The sequence below is a fragment of the Lactuca virosa genome, chromosome 6, assembly GCF_052849685.1.
Source record: "Lactuca virosa cultivar CGN04683 chromosome 6, Lactuca_virosa_CGN04683_v6, whole genome shotgun sequence".
Lineage (NCBI taxonomy): Eukaryota > Viridiplantae > Streptophyta > Magnoliopsida > Asterales > Asteraceae > Lactuca > Lactuca virosa.
The window spans coordinates 133,337,711-133,357,428 of NC_136431.1; the positions used below are offsets into that span (position 1 = coordinate 133,337,711).

The 19,718-nt window shown below is 40.3% G+C and overlaps 1 protein-coding gene and 1 pseudogene across 2 annotated transcripts; one reads left to right on the forward strand and one right to left on the reverse strand.

Annotated features, from left to right (window-relative positions):
• The first annotated feature begins 516 nt into the window (after positions 1–516).
• On the forward strand, positions 517–15,424 carry LOC145119336 (eukaryotic translation initiation factor-like; annotated as a pseudogene). The gene is made up of 5 exons (XR_013713780.1): positions 517–797; positions 1,049–1,216; positions 1,294–1,407; positions 8,191–8,294; positions 14,950–15,424. The product of XR_013713780.1 is annotated as a eukaryotic translation initiation factor-like (transcript).
• LOC145119337 (protein PROTON GRADIENT REGULATION 5, chloroplastic-like) lies at positions 1,671–2,270 on the reverse strand. The gene is made up of 2 exons (XM_079054988.1): positions 1,889–2,270; positions 1,671–1,831 (listed from the first exon to the last, which is right to left on the reverse strand). The coding sequence occupies exons 1-2, from the start codon at positions 2,159–2,161 to the stop codon at positions 1,727–1,729; spliced, it is 378 nt and encodes a 125-aa protein (XP_078911114.1). The 5' UTR covers positions 2,162–2,270; the 3' UTR covers positions 1,671–1,726.
• Positions 15,425–19,718: the final 4,294 nt, after the last annotated feature.

The window sequence follows — 19,718 nt, forward strand, 5'->3', positions numbered from 1 at the left end:
ATTCACACATGTCATCTTCTCCTTTAATTTGCTACATGTAATTTTCTCATAATTTTTGATTTATTTGTTTTCCACATGTAATTTGCTTATTGGTTCCATTTTATTTTTAGTGAAAATCATTGATTTAATTAATTCAAGTCATTCTTGAAATAAATTATAATATTTTCATTCATGAATTCGGTACTTCCTTCTACAAACATGGTTTTGTTTTCCTTTTTTATTTTCATTATTTACATAAAAATAACTTTTTTCAATTTAAACTTATTTTTACATAAATTTGTATTACTTTGGATTCATTTACATACTTATTCATCAAAGATTTTTATATATATAAAAAATTATTAATTTTCAAATTGGCTAACGTTTATATATTTAATTTTTTTTAATAAACTCATATAATACACTAGTGTCATAGCCTTAATAATAAATCAAAAATGACTTTGGGACTCAAATGCGACTAGGGGTCAATTTTATTTATTTATTTTGGCATGTTTCATGGTTTTTGATATTTATGGCGAGAGACCTAATTGGGCCGACCATCAAATATACAATAGCGTCCTTAAGTTACCAGTCTTAGATCTTCTTTTTTGGTGGGAGACGGAGGGAATAATGGCGAGTGACGGAGCGGCTGTGGATGCCAGCGGAGCAGCGGCGGAGGTAGTTGATAAGCAGCCCCATAAGTTAGAGAAGAAATGGACGTTTTGGATCGATAATCAATCAAAACCTAAACAAGGCGCTGCTTGGGGCAACAACCTTCGCAAGGTCTACACTTTCCAAACTGTCGAAGAGTTTTGGTGGTAAACCCCAATCACTATTTGTTGTTTTCTGTAAATGCAGTAAATAACATTTATCTGGATGTACCTTTTTCTATGTTCCCATCCCATTGTTAGAGATTATTATAATAATTGATGCGAATTACTTTGCTAAAATGATCTTATTTTCAATTAGGTGTTTAATGAACGAAATGGAGGTGAATCTAACAGATAGATGAACTTAAAGTCTATAAAAATAAACCCATTAAGTTGATTGATGACGAAATTTATTACAGTTTATACGATCAGGTGTTCAAGCCAAGCAAATTACCAGCAAATGCTGATTTTCATTTGTTCAAAGCTGGGGTTGAACCTAAATGGGAAGATCCAGAGTGTGCTAGTGGGGGGAAATGGACAGTTACTAGTAGCAGAAGCCTACCCTTGAAACTATGTGGCTTGAAACAGTATGTACATCTCCTTCTTCCTTTACCTTTAAACTTTTTACCTTTGTGTGTAAATTGTAAACAATTTCTTGGTGTAGTTAATGGCTTTAATCGGAGAGCAGTTTGATGAAGCCGATGAGGTTGCTAGCGTTCGTCAAAGGCAGGACAAACTTTCTTTGTGGACTAAAAATGCAGCTAATGAGGCTGCTCAGGTATTAAATATTTAAATCTATTTGGACTGGAGTTTCTTTATGAATGTTTTTAAAGCTCAAAGTGAGTATTTTTTACTTTTCATCTGTAGATGAGCAGTTTGAATTTTGACATCTGTCATCATTTTTCCAATTCTGAAAGCCATTCCTCAAATCATGATTACCAACATATTAAAGCTAAAGTTTTCGATGATATATATATATATATATATATATATATATATATATATATATATATATATATATATATATATAGATATGAAATATTTGATGAGAAAAAATATATTTATCTTGATACAAACTATGAAAAACTAAAAGTATGTTAAGCTAAGAATCCAAGTCTCTCTCCGTTCTTTTTCGCTAGACGAATTAGCCCTTGCCGTTGCTTGGAATCGGCCCCTATCGATTTACAAAACTCGGTGATTACCTGAAAAGCATAAGGTCAGTTGTGTAATTTGTTATTTCAAAGACTATATAAATATACCTGTGAGTGTAGAGCAATTGCTTTTCCTCTAAGCTGATTGAAGCGTTTCTTTCCGACTATGTTACGAGTGATGACAACTAATGGTGCAAAAAGTCCTTTACCTTCATTCACGTTTCCCATCATTGGGCCAAAACTTAATGGATTTTTTCGGAATTTAACCATAGTTGTCTTTGTGAGCATGGTGGAGTAATCTTCACCGGCTATGGTGCTGCCCCAGCTTCCATGGAAGTAGGAAGAAAAGGAATTAGTTGCAGTGATGGATGAAGTCGCCATTGCTGAATGGAAAGTTTGGTTGAAGGAGGTTAAAAGGCAGGAGATGGGTGATATGTGATGTGAAGCCTTGAGAGCCACATATACTTTGGTGGTTTATAATTTTGGTTGATTTTTTTTATCTACGCGTTTGAAAGACTAAATAGAATATTCTCCTCTTCGTAGATGGGTCCCCACTTTTATTTCATACAAGCTTATTCGACTTTCTTTGCTTTTTTTTCTTTGGTAAAACTAAACAGGCTTGTAAGAAAGTTAAAAGATAGTCGAACGTCTACCTTCTGCCGACCATATTTATAGAAGAAGGCTTGGACTAAAAAGAAAAAAAAACTATTTGTTATTTAAAGTTTGCACCACATCAAAAAAAAGTGAAATTTAAATAATTTTTTTTTAATTTAATACTTTTGATAAGGGAGCTGATCCGTAAACAATAATTTTTCTTCATACACAACAATTGGTGCTTTAAAATGTTGTATTGTACAACTATATAATGCATGAATTGTTGTGTATGGCAAAAAATTGTTGCGCACGAATCACTTCCCTTTTGATAATTATAGTTTTATGACATTGAAATTAAATCCATACGTCCGCCATAACAATGTTTTTATTAAAAATATTAATTCCATATTTTGTATTAACTACTCAAAAATGTCGTCTTGTAAATTAACCATATATTTTTGTTTGCTATACTAAGGGTGAGCATGTGGACCGTACCAGACCGGACCTGGACCCTTTTTTGGACCCCCGGGTTAGTTCTCAGTTCTAGAGTTTGATCAAAACCGGTCTGTTTTTTTTTTCTATTTAGTCCGGCCGGTTCCGGATAAAAACAGGTTTTGGCATTGATTTAAAAAAAAATCAAATCTATTTTTGTGAAAATTTTTAAACAAACATATCTCAATCTTTTTAAGTCGGATTAATAACATGTAATTTAGATTATGTAGATGATTTTAAACTATAATTTTGTTGTTTTAGGTATTATATTTAATGAATTACAATCATTCAAAGTTGGAATATCAAAACTAAAATATTTCAGTTTTTCAACAAGAAATTTAAATTTTTATATCATGTGAAATTCTTTAAACAAACATATCTCATTCGTTTTAAGTTGGATTAACATATGATTTTTTTTTCAACGTGTAATTTAGAGTTTGTAGATGATTTTAGACTATAACTTTGTTTTTTTTGGTGTTGTATTCAATGAATTACAATCCTTTAAAGTTGTGATATCAAAGTTGAAATCTTTCAGTTTTTCAGCAAAAAAATTTAAACTTTTGTATTATGTGAAATTCTTTAAACAAACATATCTCATTCGTTTTAAACATGCGGTTTTTCTTTTCAACGTGTAATTTAGAGTTTGTAGATGATTTTAGACTATAATTTTATTCTTTTTGGTGTTATATTCAATGAATTATAATTTTTCAAAGTTGGGATATCAAAGTTGAAATATTTCAGTTTTTTAGCAAAAAATTTAAACTTTTGTATTTTGTGAAAATTTTTAAACAAACACATCTCATTCGTTTTAAGTCGGATTGTTATGTGGTTTTTTTCCAACGTGTAATTCAGTGTTTGTAGATGATTTTAGACTATAATTTTGTTGTTTTTGGTGTTATATTCAATGAATTACAATATTTCAAAGTTGGGATATCAAAACTGAAATATTTCAGCTTTTCAGCAATTATTTTAGACTATAATTCTGAATTTTATGGATCTTTGACATATAAATCATATGAAATGGATCTTGGTAGAGTACCGGAAATTTTTGATTTCGAAATTGTAACGAATATGGTGAAGTTCTTTGAAAAATTCAAGACAAAAACAGAGCTTGTTCGGCTACATTAAAACCTTTGGTAAATCTTTTTTATCCGGGAAGTCTTAGATGTGGACATACATCTAAGAAAGTGGTCAACCAAACCAAAGTTTATCGATATGGTAAAGGACATGAAGGTGAAATATGATAAAGTCATTAACTTATTTGATTCAAAGTTCAATCAGATGGTATAAACAATCAAAGTTTGACCGATCCACCGGGTACAAGAAACGGGAACGTATTCATTTTTACGAGTTGTATTATATCAAATCCAGAAACATATTCATTTTAACGAGTTTTAACGTATCAAACCCAACAACTATTCGTTTTAACGAGTTGTATCAAACCTACAAAATGCGTTTTAATGGGTTCTACGGTATGCATGCAAAAGAACCGGAAAACCCGACCCTAGACATGGAGCCGGTAAGTCTCATCCAACCCGGTCCATGATTCACAATATTCTCCAAAACCGGTCTCATCAAATGCTCACCCATACGCTATACTATAGTGTGCTTCATCTTCGTTTTTATTATCATCAACGTGCACATGGTTATTTCGAAGCGGGACACTGAGTTGATTCTTACTATTTAAGTATTCTTATTTATTAACAATGTATTTTTATAAAATGGTACTATAAAATGGTACTACACTTTTATAATGGTATTGCAATTATAAAATGTATTTTTATAATTGGCAATGTTAAATATAATTTTTTTGAGTAAACTGCAACATTGGTCCTTATGGTTTGTAAAAAAATATGGATGAGCCCAAAATCTTTCTAATTTGCACCAACAGTCCCAAACTTAAACTTTTTTGTGGTTATGGATGGTATCTGAAAACTTGAAATGACTATTTTGAGCCATTTTTTTTAAATATTTTATTAATATTTGAATATTTAAAAAACTAAAGAATGGGCCACCCCACCAATTTTCTCTCTCTCTCTCTCTCTCTCTCTCTCTCTCTCTCTCTCTCTCTTCCCCCCCCCCTCCATCCCTCCACTCTTTTTCTTCATGTTCCCTAACACTCTCCGTTTCATTTAATGTTTCTTCCATTTTCTCTTTTGTAGTTGTTGGGTTGTCATTGAAATTGCCACCAACCATCATCACCATTAAACCACCCTACCTTCCCGTTAAGAGCTCTTTCAAGTAACCACCACTAGTAAACCATAATGCCAACCTTTGTGCCATATTACTCCAAATCACAAAACCACCCATCTAGCCCATTACTAAATGTTCTTAGGTTAAACTTCCAGATGATACCCTTATATCCTTCCAATCATATTCTATCAATCAATAACACTTATTTCTTTCTTGATTTTAATCAACTAAATAGAGTCATGAGCATTTAGATGTACATGTCTAATAATAAAGTATGAGCCTGATTAATCTTCCTCCCTATAGCAAGGATATAAGGAGTAAGTAATTCTTTTAGAAAGAATACAAACATGAAGATCTATACACATTTAGCAAGACTTGTTGAAGACTTTAATCATACTCATGTTAATGACTATGATCAAACCTTTCCTCAAGTAGCTATGGTTCGATCAACAAGGATATTATTTACCATAACTACATATTTCGATTATGAGATATGGCTAATAGATTTTAAGAAAACTCATTTTTCTTAATAAACACCTACTTGAAGATGTTTATATAGCATAGACCGGAGGTTTTCTTAATAGAAGCTATCCTAACAAAATGTGTAAGCCTTAAGATCCATTTGTGGATATAAGGCAAACATCTCAAGGTTGGAATCATCATTTTAATATGAAAACACAAAGTATGCTTTTATATCAAAATTAAGATAACATATGTGTTTACTAAGAATTAGTGGGAGAAAAAGTGATATTCCTAATCTTGTATGAATGAGGCATACTTAATCATAAGAAACTACATTCCGACTAAAGTCTTGACTCGAAAAGTATTTCTAAGATGAAAGACCTAAGAAAGACAACATACATTCTTGGAATGTTAAATCTATGGATATAGATAAAGAAGAATGTTAAAGTTTTAAATCTTTATACATACGTTGACAATATCTTGAAAGAGATCAAGATACAAGATTCCTTTGGATAACTCTTTGCATTGCCACATGGCACTATTTTGAGTTTGCATCGAAAGGACCTAAAACATATGTTTGAGCTATATAAAATGATTTATATTCTATTTGCTTTGACAAATGAGACCATCATTTATGCCATATTATTCACAAGACTAGGTATATGATTATATTATGAACATATCATAAGATACCAATTAGATACATGGGTAAGTCATTAGATGACTATAAGGACGTTCTACGAGTACTTAAGAAAAACTAAGAGAATGTATGTGAGTTAATCCGTTTAGAATATCTTTATGTAAAGGAGTTACATAAGATGTTAACTTCAAAACAGATAAATATAATTAAGAATTATAATTGGATTATGACTTCATTAAGAATGAAGAATGATGTAACACCTCGACTCTCAGGTATATATTTTACAGCTTTATTTCCACTTTAAAGGGTCTACTCGACGAGTCGGATACCCTGACGCGTCGAGTAGGAACGAAATCAGCCGCATGTTTTAAGTGACCAACTCGACGAGTCGGAGGACACGACTCGACGAATTGGAGCTGGAGGATGAAACCCTAATTTTCATGGTTTTTCACCCTCTTTAAATGGTCATTAGCCTCCCTTGGCCTCCCCTCACCATCCCCTTGAGCTCTGAAACTCTAATTCGCGTCTGCCCTCCATTTTGTGTGATTTTCAAGCTTAGAAGGTGATTTGGAAGAAGAAGGCTTGAAGTATAAGAGGATTGAAGTATAGAGGAGCTAGTGGATCTGACTCTTCTGCTTATTGGCATCATTTTGAAGGTAACAAGTCGTTACCTTGACTTTCCTCCTTCTAGATCTCTTCACGTTTAAGATTAGGGCCTTTCTAGCATGTATGTGAACCATTTTCGGGTATGGGCTAGGATTTGAAGTTGCAACTTCAGATCTGAACTTATCTTGGTCTCTATAACTATAAAGTTTCCAGCTTTAGCAAGTATGAGCTATTCCCTTTGAGTTAAAACCCATTCTAAGCTTGGATTTGTTATTCTAAGCCTTTAGAGCCTTGCATGCACGTAAAGTTTGCAACTTTACGTGATAAGGATGCCTTAGGAAGCTAGATCTATAATTTGGAGCTTTGGGGTGGCTTAAAATCGTCTGAATGAGTAATGGACTGAAGGGACTCGACGAGTTGCATGGTCAACTCGACGAGTCGGATGAAGATTGCATGGGGATGGTTTCTGCATGGACTCGACGAGTCAGTGAGAGGACTCGACGAGTCAGTTAGGGTTTTCCCCGACTTCTGGACACGCATAGACTCAATGAGTTGGTCGTAAACTCGGCGAGTCGGTGAGGGTTTTATGACCTTCTGAACCCTTAAGGAACTCGACGAATTGTTAGCTGCACTCGACGAGTTGGGTCAACATGGACTGTTGACTTTCACCGTTGACTTTGACTTGGACCAAGGGTTGACCAGTTTGACCTCTGGGGGTATTTTGGTAATTTGGGGATTTATGGAAGCGAGTCATCGGTGGATGTAGGTGTTGGATTTGGAGCTGCATTTGGTTGAGTTGACTTTATCGATTCGAGCTACTTGTGAGGTGAGTTTTCCTCACTATACTCAAGGGTCTAAGGCACCAAGGTCGGCCCTTTTGGATTGTATTCCTGATATGTTATACTAGTATGAGCTGTTAGATTAGTATCCTGGTAGATAGGATGGTATTATGTTGTTATGATCTGTTAGATCAGTATCCTGATAGGTAGGATGATGCTATGCTATTTTGATCTGTTAAGATCGGTTTCTTTGTCTATAGACTACTATGTGGTTATTTGATATATGTACACATGTTTGATTGGTGGTTGAGGCTCATCTGATTTGTGCGAGAGCCAATAGACCTGGGCATTCCAACCTGATGGTTGTGGGCCGTGAGTATTCCATCCCGAGGATGATTGGACTCGTAGTATGAGGGCAATCCAACCCGATGGTTGTGGGCCTGGGGTATTCCATCCTGAGGATGACTGGACCTATAGTATGCTGGCATTCCAACCCGATGGTTGAGGGCCTGGGGTATTCCAACCCGATGGTTGATTGGACCCATAGTATGTTGTTTGTGTTTATGTATATGTTGTTGTGTGTGTGTGGGTATTTTGGGGGAACTCACTAAGCTTCGGACTTACAGTTGTTGATTTTGTTTCAGGTACTTACGATGGTCGCGGAAAGGCGAAGGCATGATCGTACACCTCCTATTGTTTATGATTTTGATTCTGGGATATTTTGACACTGAACTATTTTGGAAACAAGGTTTGTAATAATCAATGGTTTTGAAATGCTTTTAAAAGTTTAAATTTGGCATGATTTTTATGAGTGTTACAAGTTGGTATCAGATCCTTGGTTTGAGTGAATTGGAGGAACACTCGTGTGAATCCAGTCTCAAACTAAGGACAAAATTTTCGAAATGATTTTCCAAATGGTTTTCAAAATAACAAAGGAGGATGCAGAGTGTACGATCTGCTGGAGACAGTAAGTAAATCCCAAAATACCTTACAAATTATTTGATTTATGTGATATGTTAGAACAACATGTTAGTACTAGGCTAGGGATCTTCAGGAATTGCATGATAGAATTGCCTGATTATATGATGCCTGATAGTCTAGGGTCTTTCCTTATATGAAATTGACATCATTACTGTAGTTGCCTAGTGTATGCATTACGGCCGTACATAATTAAAATCTTATAGCCTGAGAATGTTTGGTTTGGCCTTATTTCATGTTCTTGTTTGATGAAGGGCTTAGGGTAGGATCAGGTATTTGAAAGTGTATAGGGTTCAGCGTTATGTATGGCTAGCATATACGAGTGTTGCAGGGTCGGTGGAAGTTTCATGGATGGGTTGTTTGAGAAGAGTTCGCCGGATATGAGATAGACAGCCTCCCACTAGGAGTGAGGGTTGAGCGATCACCATGCATATATATATTGTTAGGGCGTTGTGATGATACTTGAGACAAATATGGGTAGGTATGGAAGGTAGTATGAGCCTGTACTACTAAAAGTACAGGACCCATACGCGTAGCAAGGAAGTCACAATCCCTAGGGTTTAGTTGGGAGTTGGTTCCCTGTTATTTATGCGGCTTATCTGATATCTTCATGGTATATTTTCAGTATGGTGGTTACGAGGCGTTTTGTGACTGGATCCGGATCGAGATCAGGGCAGGGCGATCAGGATGCCTCGACGGAGCCCGAGATTATCGGCCAGGGTGGGCCAGCGTTAACAGAGGATCGTGTCAGGGAGATCATCCGCGAGGAGGTGGTCGGGATTGTCCGGGGTCAGATTCCAGAGATGTTTGGGTCTATTAAGACCGCCATGATGGAGTATTTTGATGACATATATGAAGCCCTAGCTGAGACGGCTGCCGCAGCAGCTACAACGTATGTAACAGCGGCAGGGGGGAGGAGCCAGTCGGGCTTTTCATTATCGGGACTTCGATAACACGAAGCCCCCTTCTTTTGATGGGACTCAGGACCCCATCAAAGCCATGAGGTGGCTATCTGACGTGGAGGAATGTTTCTTCACGTGTTCATGTCCTACTGACCAGAAGGTCAGATGTGCCCTGAACCTGCTGAGGTATGGGGTAAAGGACTGGTGGAGATTGATGACTGGATCGTATTCTGATGACCAGAGGGCTGCGGTTACTTGGGAGCAGTTCAGGGATATGTTCCACGCTCGCTACATCCCACGGGTTGAGCGGGAACGACTGGCTCAAGAGTTTCTGGATTTGAGACAGGATAGTGAGACAGTGGCGGAGATCACCCGCATGTTTACTGAGAGGGCGATGTTCTTCCCGGAGTTTGCTTCTGAGCAAGCTCAGATGACACGTTATTTGAGCATGATCAAGACTGATATTTGACAGTTTGTGGCGAACCAACGTTGTGATACGCTTCTGGACCTACAAGAGGCCGCTAGGCGGCGTGAGTTGGAGATTGAGCTGCAGTTGAGGGAGCAACGACAGGCCCCGACACAGTCTCAGCCGGCGCCGAAGCGGTCCAAGACCGCTGATACTAGGACTGGAGGACAGTCAGGCCGCACTTGTGGGAAGTGCAGGAAGCCTCATTCGGGGGTTTGCCGATCGGGGAGCGGGTGCCACAAATGTGGCAAGCAGGGCCACATTGCTAGGGATTGTAGGCAGCAGACCCCAGCCCATGGGGCCAAATTATGTTATCACTGTGAGCAGATGTGCCATATGAAGGCCCAATGTCCCCTACTAGCCACCAAGCAGGCACAGGCTCCCGCGCCAGCTACACTGAGGATCACTGACGGGGGCCAGGGTCGAGCAGTGCCCCCGAGGGCCCAGGGACGCGCCTTCCAGCTTACAGCAGAGGAGGCCCGAGCAGCACCAGACGTGGTTGATGGTATGTTTCTATCCCTTATTTCACTGATTATATCTGTTTTATGCCTATATGTTGGTACCTGTGATTAGGTACGTTTTTAGTGAACTCCTTACCTGCTTTGGTATTATTTGACTTGGGGGCGAGTCGGTCGTTTGTTTCTCAGTCTTTCAGTAAGGAGTTCGGGTTGCCAGTGGGAGAGTTAGAGTGTCCGTTGCGAGTCTCCATCGCCAACGGACACGAGGTTTCCGATCTTTGGTCTATCGGGGTTGCGTATTGGAAATTTTCGGAGTATCTTTTTCGATAGACCTGATTCTGATTTCCATGGGGGATATATGTGTGATTGTGGGTATAGACTGGCTTAGTCGTTTCGGTGCCATGATTGACTGCGAGGGGTAGCGGGTAGTAGTCTGAACCCCAAGTGGGGGAGAACTGATCGTTTACGGCGAGGGCACGAGATTGGGATCAAGGTTTTGTTCGGCTGCCAGGGCTCGGCAGTACATTCAGCACGGGTGTGTGGGTTATCTAGCGTATGTGGTGGATACGCGGATCAAGGATCAGGTTTCAGTATCGGAGGTTCCAATAGTCAGAGAGTTTGCTGATGTGTTTCCGGAGGAGTTACCAGGAGTGCCTCCGGAGAGACAGGTCGAGTTCAGGATCGACCTTGTGCTAGGTGCGGCCCCTATCGCCAAGGCGCCGTACCGGTTGGCACCACCAGAGATGCAGGAGTTGTCATCACAGCTGCAGGAACTGATGGGCAAGCAATCCATACGTCCGAGCAGTTCGCCATGGGGAACGCCGATACTCTTCGTCAGGAAGAAGGATGGTTCACACCGGATGTGCATTGATTAACGGGAGTTGAACAAGTTGACGGTGAAGAACCGTTATCCACTCCCGAGGATAGATGATCTTTTCGATCAGTTGCAAGGAGCATCTTGGTTCTCCAAGATAGACCTGAGGTCCGGGTACCATCAGGTCAGGGTCAGGGAGGACGACGTGGAGAAGACCGCATTCCGAACTCGTTATAGACATTACGAGTTTGTGGTGATGCCGTTCGGGCTCACCAACGCGCCAGCAGTATTTATGGACCTGTTGAATCGGGTCTGCAAACCGATGCTCGATCGCTCGGTCATAGTGTTCATAGATGATATCTTGGTGTACTCCAAGACCCGAGAGCAGCATGGGGAGCATCTACGGGAGTTATTGGGAGTTCTGAGGCAAGAACGGCTTTATGCCAAGTTCTCGAAGTGCGAGTTTTGGTTACGAGAGGTTTAGTTTCTTGGACACCTTGTTAACCAGGAGGGGATTTTGGTCGACCCGGCCAAAATCGAGGCGGTTATGCAGTGGGAGGTTCCGAAATCCCCCTCAGACATCATGAGCTTTTTAGGATTGGCAGGGTACTACCGGAGATTCATATAGGATTTCTCCAAGACTGCAGTACCCCTCACTCGTCTGACAATGAGGGGGTGGATTTCCAGTGGGGCCCTGAGCAGCAGAGGGCGTTTGAGACCCTCAGACAACGACTATGTGAGGCTACAGTCTTGACTCTTCCAGAGGGAGTTGAGAACTTTGTAGTTTTCTGTGATGCATCCATCACAGGACTGGGAGCGGTCCTCATGCAGAGAGGATGGGTGATAGCCTATGCATCGCGACAGTTGAAGCCGCATGAGACGAGATACCCTACACATGATCTGGAGTTGGGAGCGGTGGTATTCACTCTCAAGATTTGGAGACATTACCTCTATGGGTCCGCTGTACCATCTACACGGACCACAAGAGCCTGAGACACATCATGGATCAGCCGAACCATAACACGAGACAACGTAGGTGGTTGGATGTAGTCAAGGACTACGACTGTGAGATCCTTTACCACCCATGTAAAGCGAACGTGGTGGCGGATGCTCTAAGCCGCAAGTCAGCTGGATCATCCACTCCTGTGACATGTATGAGGATTTCAATGGATTCTACAATTATGGGCTTGATCAGGGAAGCCCAGGCAAAGGGTATGTGTCAGGAGAATTGGAAGTTGGAGAGGATTAGGGGTGAGAACACCCGGTTTGTTCAGGGGTAGCCGGGGATTATTGACCCGTTGTGGTCGGGCCTAGGTTCCGATGTCTGGTGGGGTCAGACAGACTATATTGGAGGAGGCTCATAAGTCTCGCTTCTCCATTCACCTGGGGGCCACCAAGATGTACCGGGACTTGCGATTGAGTTACTGGTGGCCGTGCATGAAGCGAGAAATCACTTGGTATGTTGAGAGGTGTTTGACCTGCAGGATGGTCAAGGCCGAGCACCAGAGGCCGCATGGTAAGTTGCAGCCTCTGGAGATTCCCATGTGGAAATGGGAGCAGATCACGATGGACTTCATCACCAAGCTGCCGAGAACGGCGAAGGGGTTCGACGCTATTTGGGTCATCGTGGATCTATTGACCAAGAGTGCTCATTTTCTGCCCATTCGGGAGAGCTCATCGGCCGAGAAGTTGGCCGATGTATATATACATGAGATTGTCGCTCGTCATGGGGCTCCGGTCTCTATCTTCTCAAACCGAGATGTACGGTTTACCTCCCGATTTTGGCAGAAGTTCCACGAGGAACTGGGCACACGACTTCACTTCAGTACAACCTATCATCCGCAGACGAACGACCATAGTGAGCAGACCATACAGACTCTTGAGGATATGTTGAGAGCCTGTGTTATTGAATTCGGTGGGAGCTGAGACTCCTACCTACCCCTTGCAGAGTTCTCCTACAACAACAGCCTTCACTCCAACATTGGTGCTCCACCATATGAGCTGTTGTATGGACGGAGATGTCGCACCCTAGTCTGTTGGGGTGAGGTCGGTCACAGGGTGATGGGTTGGACTGAGGTAGTCCTGCAGACTACCGATATGATTCAGCAGATTAGACAGCGGCTACAGACCGCACATAGTCGGTAGAAGAGCTACGTCGATCTGAGTTGGAGTTTCAGGTCGGTGACATGGTACTCCTGAAGGTCTCACCCTGGAAGGGTGTGATCCGCTTCAGGAAGATGGGGAAATTGGGTCCCCGATACATTGGACCGTTCCGGGTCATTACAAGGATTGGTAAGGTGGCATATAGACTCGAGCTACCAGAGGAGCTTAGTCAGATCCACAGTACTTTCCACGTTTCATAGTTGCAGAAGTGTGTTCTGGACGAGGAAGCGGTAGTGTCATTAGATGATATTCAGGTCGATGAGCGCCTGAATTATGTAGAGAGGCCGGTAGCCGCTCTGGAGAGGAAAGTGAAGGTTTTGCAGAACAAGGAAGTACCTTTGGTAAAGGTACAATGGGAGCACCTAAGGGGATCTGAGTGGACTTGGAAGCCGGAGGCTGAGATGCGGGAGCATTAACCGGAGTTGTTCACCTTAGCAGACTTCGAGGACGAAGTCTATTTCAAGTGGGGAAGAATTGTAACACCCCGACTCTCAGGTATAAATTTTATAGCTTTATTTCCACTTTAAAGGGTCTACTCGACGAGTCGGATGCCCTGACTCGTCGAGTAGGAACGAAATCAGCCACGTGTTTTAAGTGACCAACTCGACGAATCGGAGGATACGACTCGACGAGTTGCAGCTGGAGGATGAAACCCTAATTTTCATGGTTTTTCACCCTATTTAAAGGGTCATTAGCCTCCCTTGGCCTCCCCTCACCGTCCCCTTGAGCTCTGAAACCCTAATTCATGTGTGCCCTCCATTTTGTGTGATTTTCAAGCTTGGAAGGTGATTTGGAAGAAGAAGGCTTGAAGTATAAGAGCATTGAAGTATAGAGGAGCTAGTGGATCTGACTCCTCTGATTATTGGCATCATTTTGAAGGTAACAAGTCGTTACCTTGACTTTCCTCCTTCTAGATGTCACACCCCCGAACCAGAAGGTGGAAACGTCCGAGGGCTCGTGTGACTATCAATTGAAATATCATTACAGTGAATATAAATGAAACATAACATCATCATCACCATGCATAAAATAATACAACTGCCATTGTTTACATCAAGTACAATCTTTTAAATTACATAACCAAGACATTCAATGTATGATGTTTAACAATACACAAAAGAAAATCCCATATTCCTGTTGATTCTTCCGCTTAACGAGTCCCTGAGAATACAAGTTATTTTGAAAACGTCAACATATATAATGTTGGTGAGTTCATAAGCATGTTTGATTGAAAAGTTTTGTATGGTTCGTAAAACACCAGAAAATCCGATATTTTCTGTAAAGTAGTTTGAAAGTAATGTGTCAAAATCAAGTATTAATGCATGTGTGTTTGCTGCTTTTGGAATGTATAAATAAACAACAATGTAATCCAGATAGAAAAATCATGTATGTTTTGTTGTATGTAGAAGGTAATGTATAAATGTATTTATCCCAGAAAATCGGATATTTTCTACTTATAAAACTATCGTAATCATAAAATCCCAAGACCGAGTATCGATGTATGTTTTTAGTATAGTCAAGATTTGTATAAATATATCAAAATCTTTGATGAAGTTAGTCTCTAAGTGAGCCGTTACAACCATGCTTGATAATGACTAATTCGCCTATCTTGACGTTTTCAGGCGCCGGTTTTGATGTAGGTAAGGTTTGTCGCCCTAGACTGGCCTAGTCTAGCTGTAGCGAATAGCTAAGGCGTGGGGGGTCACCTCGAATAGATCTATACACAAACTCCTGCTCTCCCTCCAAGAAACTCTGGTTATAACTACAGGCTATGATTGTACACTCAAATGTGTCAACCAACAAGTCTCACTAGATCCTCAGATTTTCACGATTGTTATGTCTTTTACCATGTTTAATGTTTACGTGTATGTTGTAAGTTTTCAAATCCAAAGGTATGTATATGATTGTATGAAGTTCAATAATTATGTAGAGGTATGGCTAAGATCCACTAAGCATGTGATTTTTAGCCCAAGCCCAATTAGCATGTAAATGGACCACTAAGGCCCAATTAACATGTAAAAGGGTAATTTAGGCCCAATAGGCATGTAAATGGGCCACTAAGGCCCAATAAAGATGTGATCCATAGTTCAGCCCCAAATTAACATGTAAATGGGCCGCAAGGAACAATAAACACGTCATGGAAAATATTAGGCCCAATATACACTTAAATGGGCCCTTAAGGTCCATTGGCCATGTAACGAGAGTATTAGGCCCAATAAAAATTGTTATCGATGTATTTCGCCCATTCGTTATTATTTCGTTGTTTGTTTTAGCTCGAGGTTTACCAAGACAATAAAAATATCTAATTTTTTTTGTAATAGGGACATTTTTGGCCCGTTAGACTGAAAATATACAATTTTAGGCACCTTTTTGGAAAATTTGACACCTTAACCCCTTAAGGTTAAAAGTATTCATTTTCGGCCCAAAAATCACAATTATTAACATTTTTGGCCAAAGTACCTATAAATGGACGTTTTTGGCCCAATTAATTAAATATTGTTATTTTCGGCCCATTTCTATAAGAAATCACATTTTTAGTCCATTTTTGAAAAGAGTGACATTTTCGGCCCAATCTTTATAAAAATATCATTTTTAACCCATCTTTAAAAAGAATGGCCTTTTCGGCCCAAATTTTGTAGAAATAGCAATTTAGGCCCAAATTTAATAAAAGTGGCATGTTCAGCCCATAAATCCAAAGATTTACATTTTTGTCTCGAATTTATATAAATTGACTATTTAGTCCTTAAAAATCGAGATTTTGACAAAATAAGCCCAAGAAAAACGTAATGGCCCATAATTTGGCCCATTATGCGAAATTTTCACTTTTGGCCCTTTTTGAAACCATGAACATCATTATGACCCATTTTTGAAATAAAATGACTCTTTTAGTCTCTCTAAAAACCGAAAATATCTTGAAAACCTCAACTTTTTGTTTATTTGTCACAAATGGTCCCTTTTTCAAGATTTTGTTTAGTTTTTCATGGATCTTCACATTTTTAACACATTTATCTTTATAGTAAGTTGTAAGAAATGTTTTAGTTTACAAATATCACTATTTTTGGTTAGAGATTTCGAGATCTATAGAGTTTTTACACATAATCACATGTTAAATCAATAAATACACACATAGCATGCATAACACTTAGATCTAGCACATAGCAACTTGTATTCTCCCCCAAAAATCATATAAAACCGAAAATAAAGGGGGTATGAACTCACCTTTGCTTTGATGTTTCAGTTTTGAAGAAGAAATGGAAGAAGTTGATGTGATTTTTGGCTCTAGCAAGCTCCTTGGGTAGATCTTGAACTTAAGATGTTTCAAAGATTGAAAATACTTGATGAAGATCCTAGAAACACAAGCAAAATTTCAAGATCCTTGGAGGAAGGAGGATGATCTTGAGAGTGTTTTGGAGAGGATTTGAAAGTGTGTGTGTGTGTGTGTGTGTGTGTGTGTTAGCTCTCGGCCGAGAGTAGAAGAAGAGAGGGAATGAGAAGGTTTTTGCATGGAAACATGAGAGTGCTTTGTTGTATGTTGTATAAAATGCCTAGTTGTCCTTTAAACAATAATGAGGTAGCATATGCACAATTTACCTTGTTTTCCTCTCTCTCTTTTTTTTTTTAATTTTGTTGTTGGGCCGAGAGAGGCTAAGAAGAGAGGAAGGATGAGTAGCTTGGGCCTTACATGCTTGGTCATGATCCTATGTGGCCGAAATAATTAGCTCTCGACCCATTGGGCCCCGTTATGGGAGTTCACGACCCATTAGAATAAAAGGAGTGGAGTTTATGGCCCACTAGAGCTATTGAAATTGTTATGGCCCAACAAGGCCTAATAGGGATAAAATGGATTATTTTAGGCCCTCATGGCCCAAAATGCTAAAGTTTTATGAATATGGTCCATTTAGAGCCCAATTAGGATTCTTAGGCCCAAAGTAGTCAAGTTGAAAGTTTATTGGTCCATTAGGTCCAATAGGAGAGTCCTAGTCCATAATGAACTTGAACCGGGATTTCTAAGGTTTTCAGCCCTTAGTTGAACACATGAGATGTATTTGAATGAGCATAGAGTACGATATTCTCTTAGAGTACAAGTTATTACACTAGATGAATGATTATATGAGAGTAGAATTTCCTAGCAAAAATGGTAGTTGTGACATCATCCCCCCGTTAGAGGGAATTTCGTCCCGAAAATCTTTCGAAAGATAGGTTCATGAATGAGAGAATAGGTGAGGGTACCTCTGCTTCATCTGGTCTTCGTGTTCCCATGTGAATTCTGGTCCACGCTTAGTGTTCCATCGAACCTTTACAATCGGAATGCGACTTTGTTTAGTACGCTTCACTTCCCTGTCCATAACTTCGACTAGTTCTTCGACGAACGGAAGATTCTTTGTTTATCTCGATCTCTTCCAAAGGAATGACAAGAGTTTCATTCGATAGGCATTTCTTTATAATTTGAGATGTGGAACACGGGGTGTACATTGTTGACCTCTGACGGTAGCTGCAGCTTCTAGGCCACTGGACCAATTCGGGCAAGAATCTCGAGTGGTCCAATATATCACGGGTTCGGTTTTCCCCATTTTCCAAAGCGGATCATTCCTTTCCAAGGAGAGACCTTTAGTAACACTCGATCTCCGCCTTGAAATTCTAATGGCTTTCGCCGCTTTTCAGCATAGCTCTTCCGTCGGTCTCGCGATGCTTGAAGTCGAGTTTTGATTTTGATTATCTTTTCGGTCGTTTCACGGATGATTTTTGGTCCTGTGAGAGCACTGGCTGGCGATTGCCCTTTTGCTAGTTGGGTGTCACCCACCTCGGCCCAGCATAGGGGCGATCTGCATTTACGTCCGTAAAGAGCCTCGTAAGGAGCAACCTTGATGCTCGTGTGGTAACTGTTGTTGTATGAGAATTTGATCAGAGGCAAGTGGGCATCCCATGACTTGCCAAAGTCAATCACGCAAGCTCGGAGCATGTCCTCAAGTGTCTGGATGGTACGCTCGCTCTGACCATCCGTCTGTGGGTGATAGGCAGTGCTCATATCTAGTTGTGCTCCCATTGCCTTCTGAAGAGATTGCCAGAATCTTGAAGTGAACCTACTATCTCGATCCGAGATAATAGACACTAGCACTCCATGGAGTCTCACGACCTCCTTGATGTAGATTCGGGTCAGCTTTTCCGTCTTGTAGGATTCTTTTATTGGCAGGAAATGAGCGGATTTTATTACTCTATCGACGATCACCCAGATAGTGCCCAATCCAACTCTTGTAAAAATAAATTCGTCTTTTTGACTTCGAGAATTTTATCCAGTCTATGCAGTGCTTTCGTCGCGATATTCTCCGACTTCGATGCTTTCAAGGCCGGTCGTAGGTGTTGACAGTGTTTTGTTCTTGCTTCGTGAGCGGACAAGTATGTTATTGATGAAAATAATGAAAAGGCTGACTAGGAATGGTTGGGAGAACTCGGTGCGTAAGGTCCATGAATACTATGGGGCATTCGTTAGACCGAAGGGTATCACAACGAATTTGAAATGGTCGTATCGAGTTCGAAAAGCAGTTTTTGGAATGTCCTCTTCTCGGACTCGGAGCTGATGACAATTGGATCTTAGATCTATTTTGGAGAAGTAACTAGCTCCTTGAAGTTGGTCAAAGAGGTCGTCAATCCGAGGAAGTGGGTATCGGTTTTTGATAGTGAGCTTATTCAATTCCCTCAAATTGATGCTCATTCTGAAAGATCCATCTTCTTGACGAACAACACCGGAGCTCCCCAGGGTGAGAAGCTTGGTCCGATGAATCCTTTGCTCAACAATTCTCATAGTTGACTGGATAACTCTTGAATTTCGGCGGGAGCTAACCTGTAGGGTGAATTGGCAATTGATGTGGCTCCTGGTATGAGGTCGATTCGAAATCCAACCTGTCTTTCTGGGGGTATTCCCGTAACGTTTTCGGGAAATACATCTGGAAAGTCGCCTGCCATTAGGATGTCTTAAATGTTGGTTTTCTTATTTGGTTTCATCTACAACATAAGCGAGGAACACATAGTTCTTCTGGCGCAGGCACTTCTGTGCCTTGATGTACGAGATAAGACGAAGATTGGTGCCAGGTTTATCACCATAGATTATTAGAGTTTCGTGATTGGGGAGATGAAGGCAAACGGCCTTCTCGCGACACATAATATCAGCATGGTGGGGGCTTAACCCATCCATGCCGATTATCACATCAAAACTGCTAACATTTACTAGCATCAAATCTAATTGAAATGAATGGTTGTTTAGTGTTAAGGCGCACCCTACATAAATTTCGTTGGTTGATTCGGTTTTTCCCATTAGCCATCTCCACCGTGAAGGCTTCGTTTAGCTTCAGCGGTTGTTGTTTTAGCAAGTGCCTGAATTTGTTACTAACGAAGC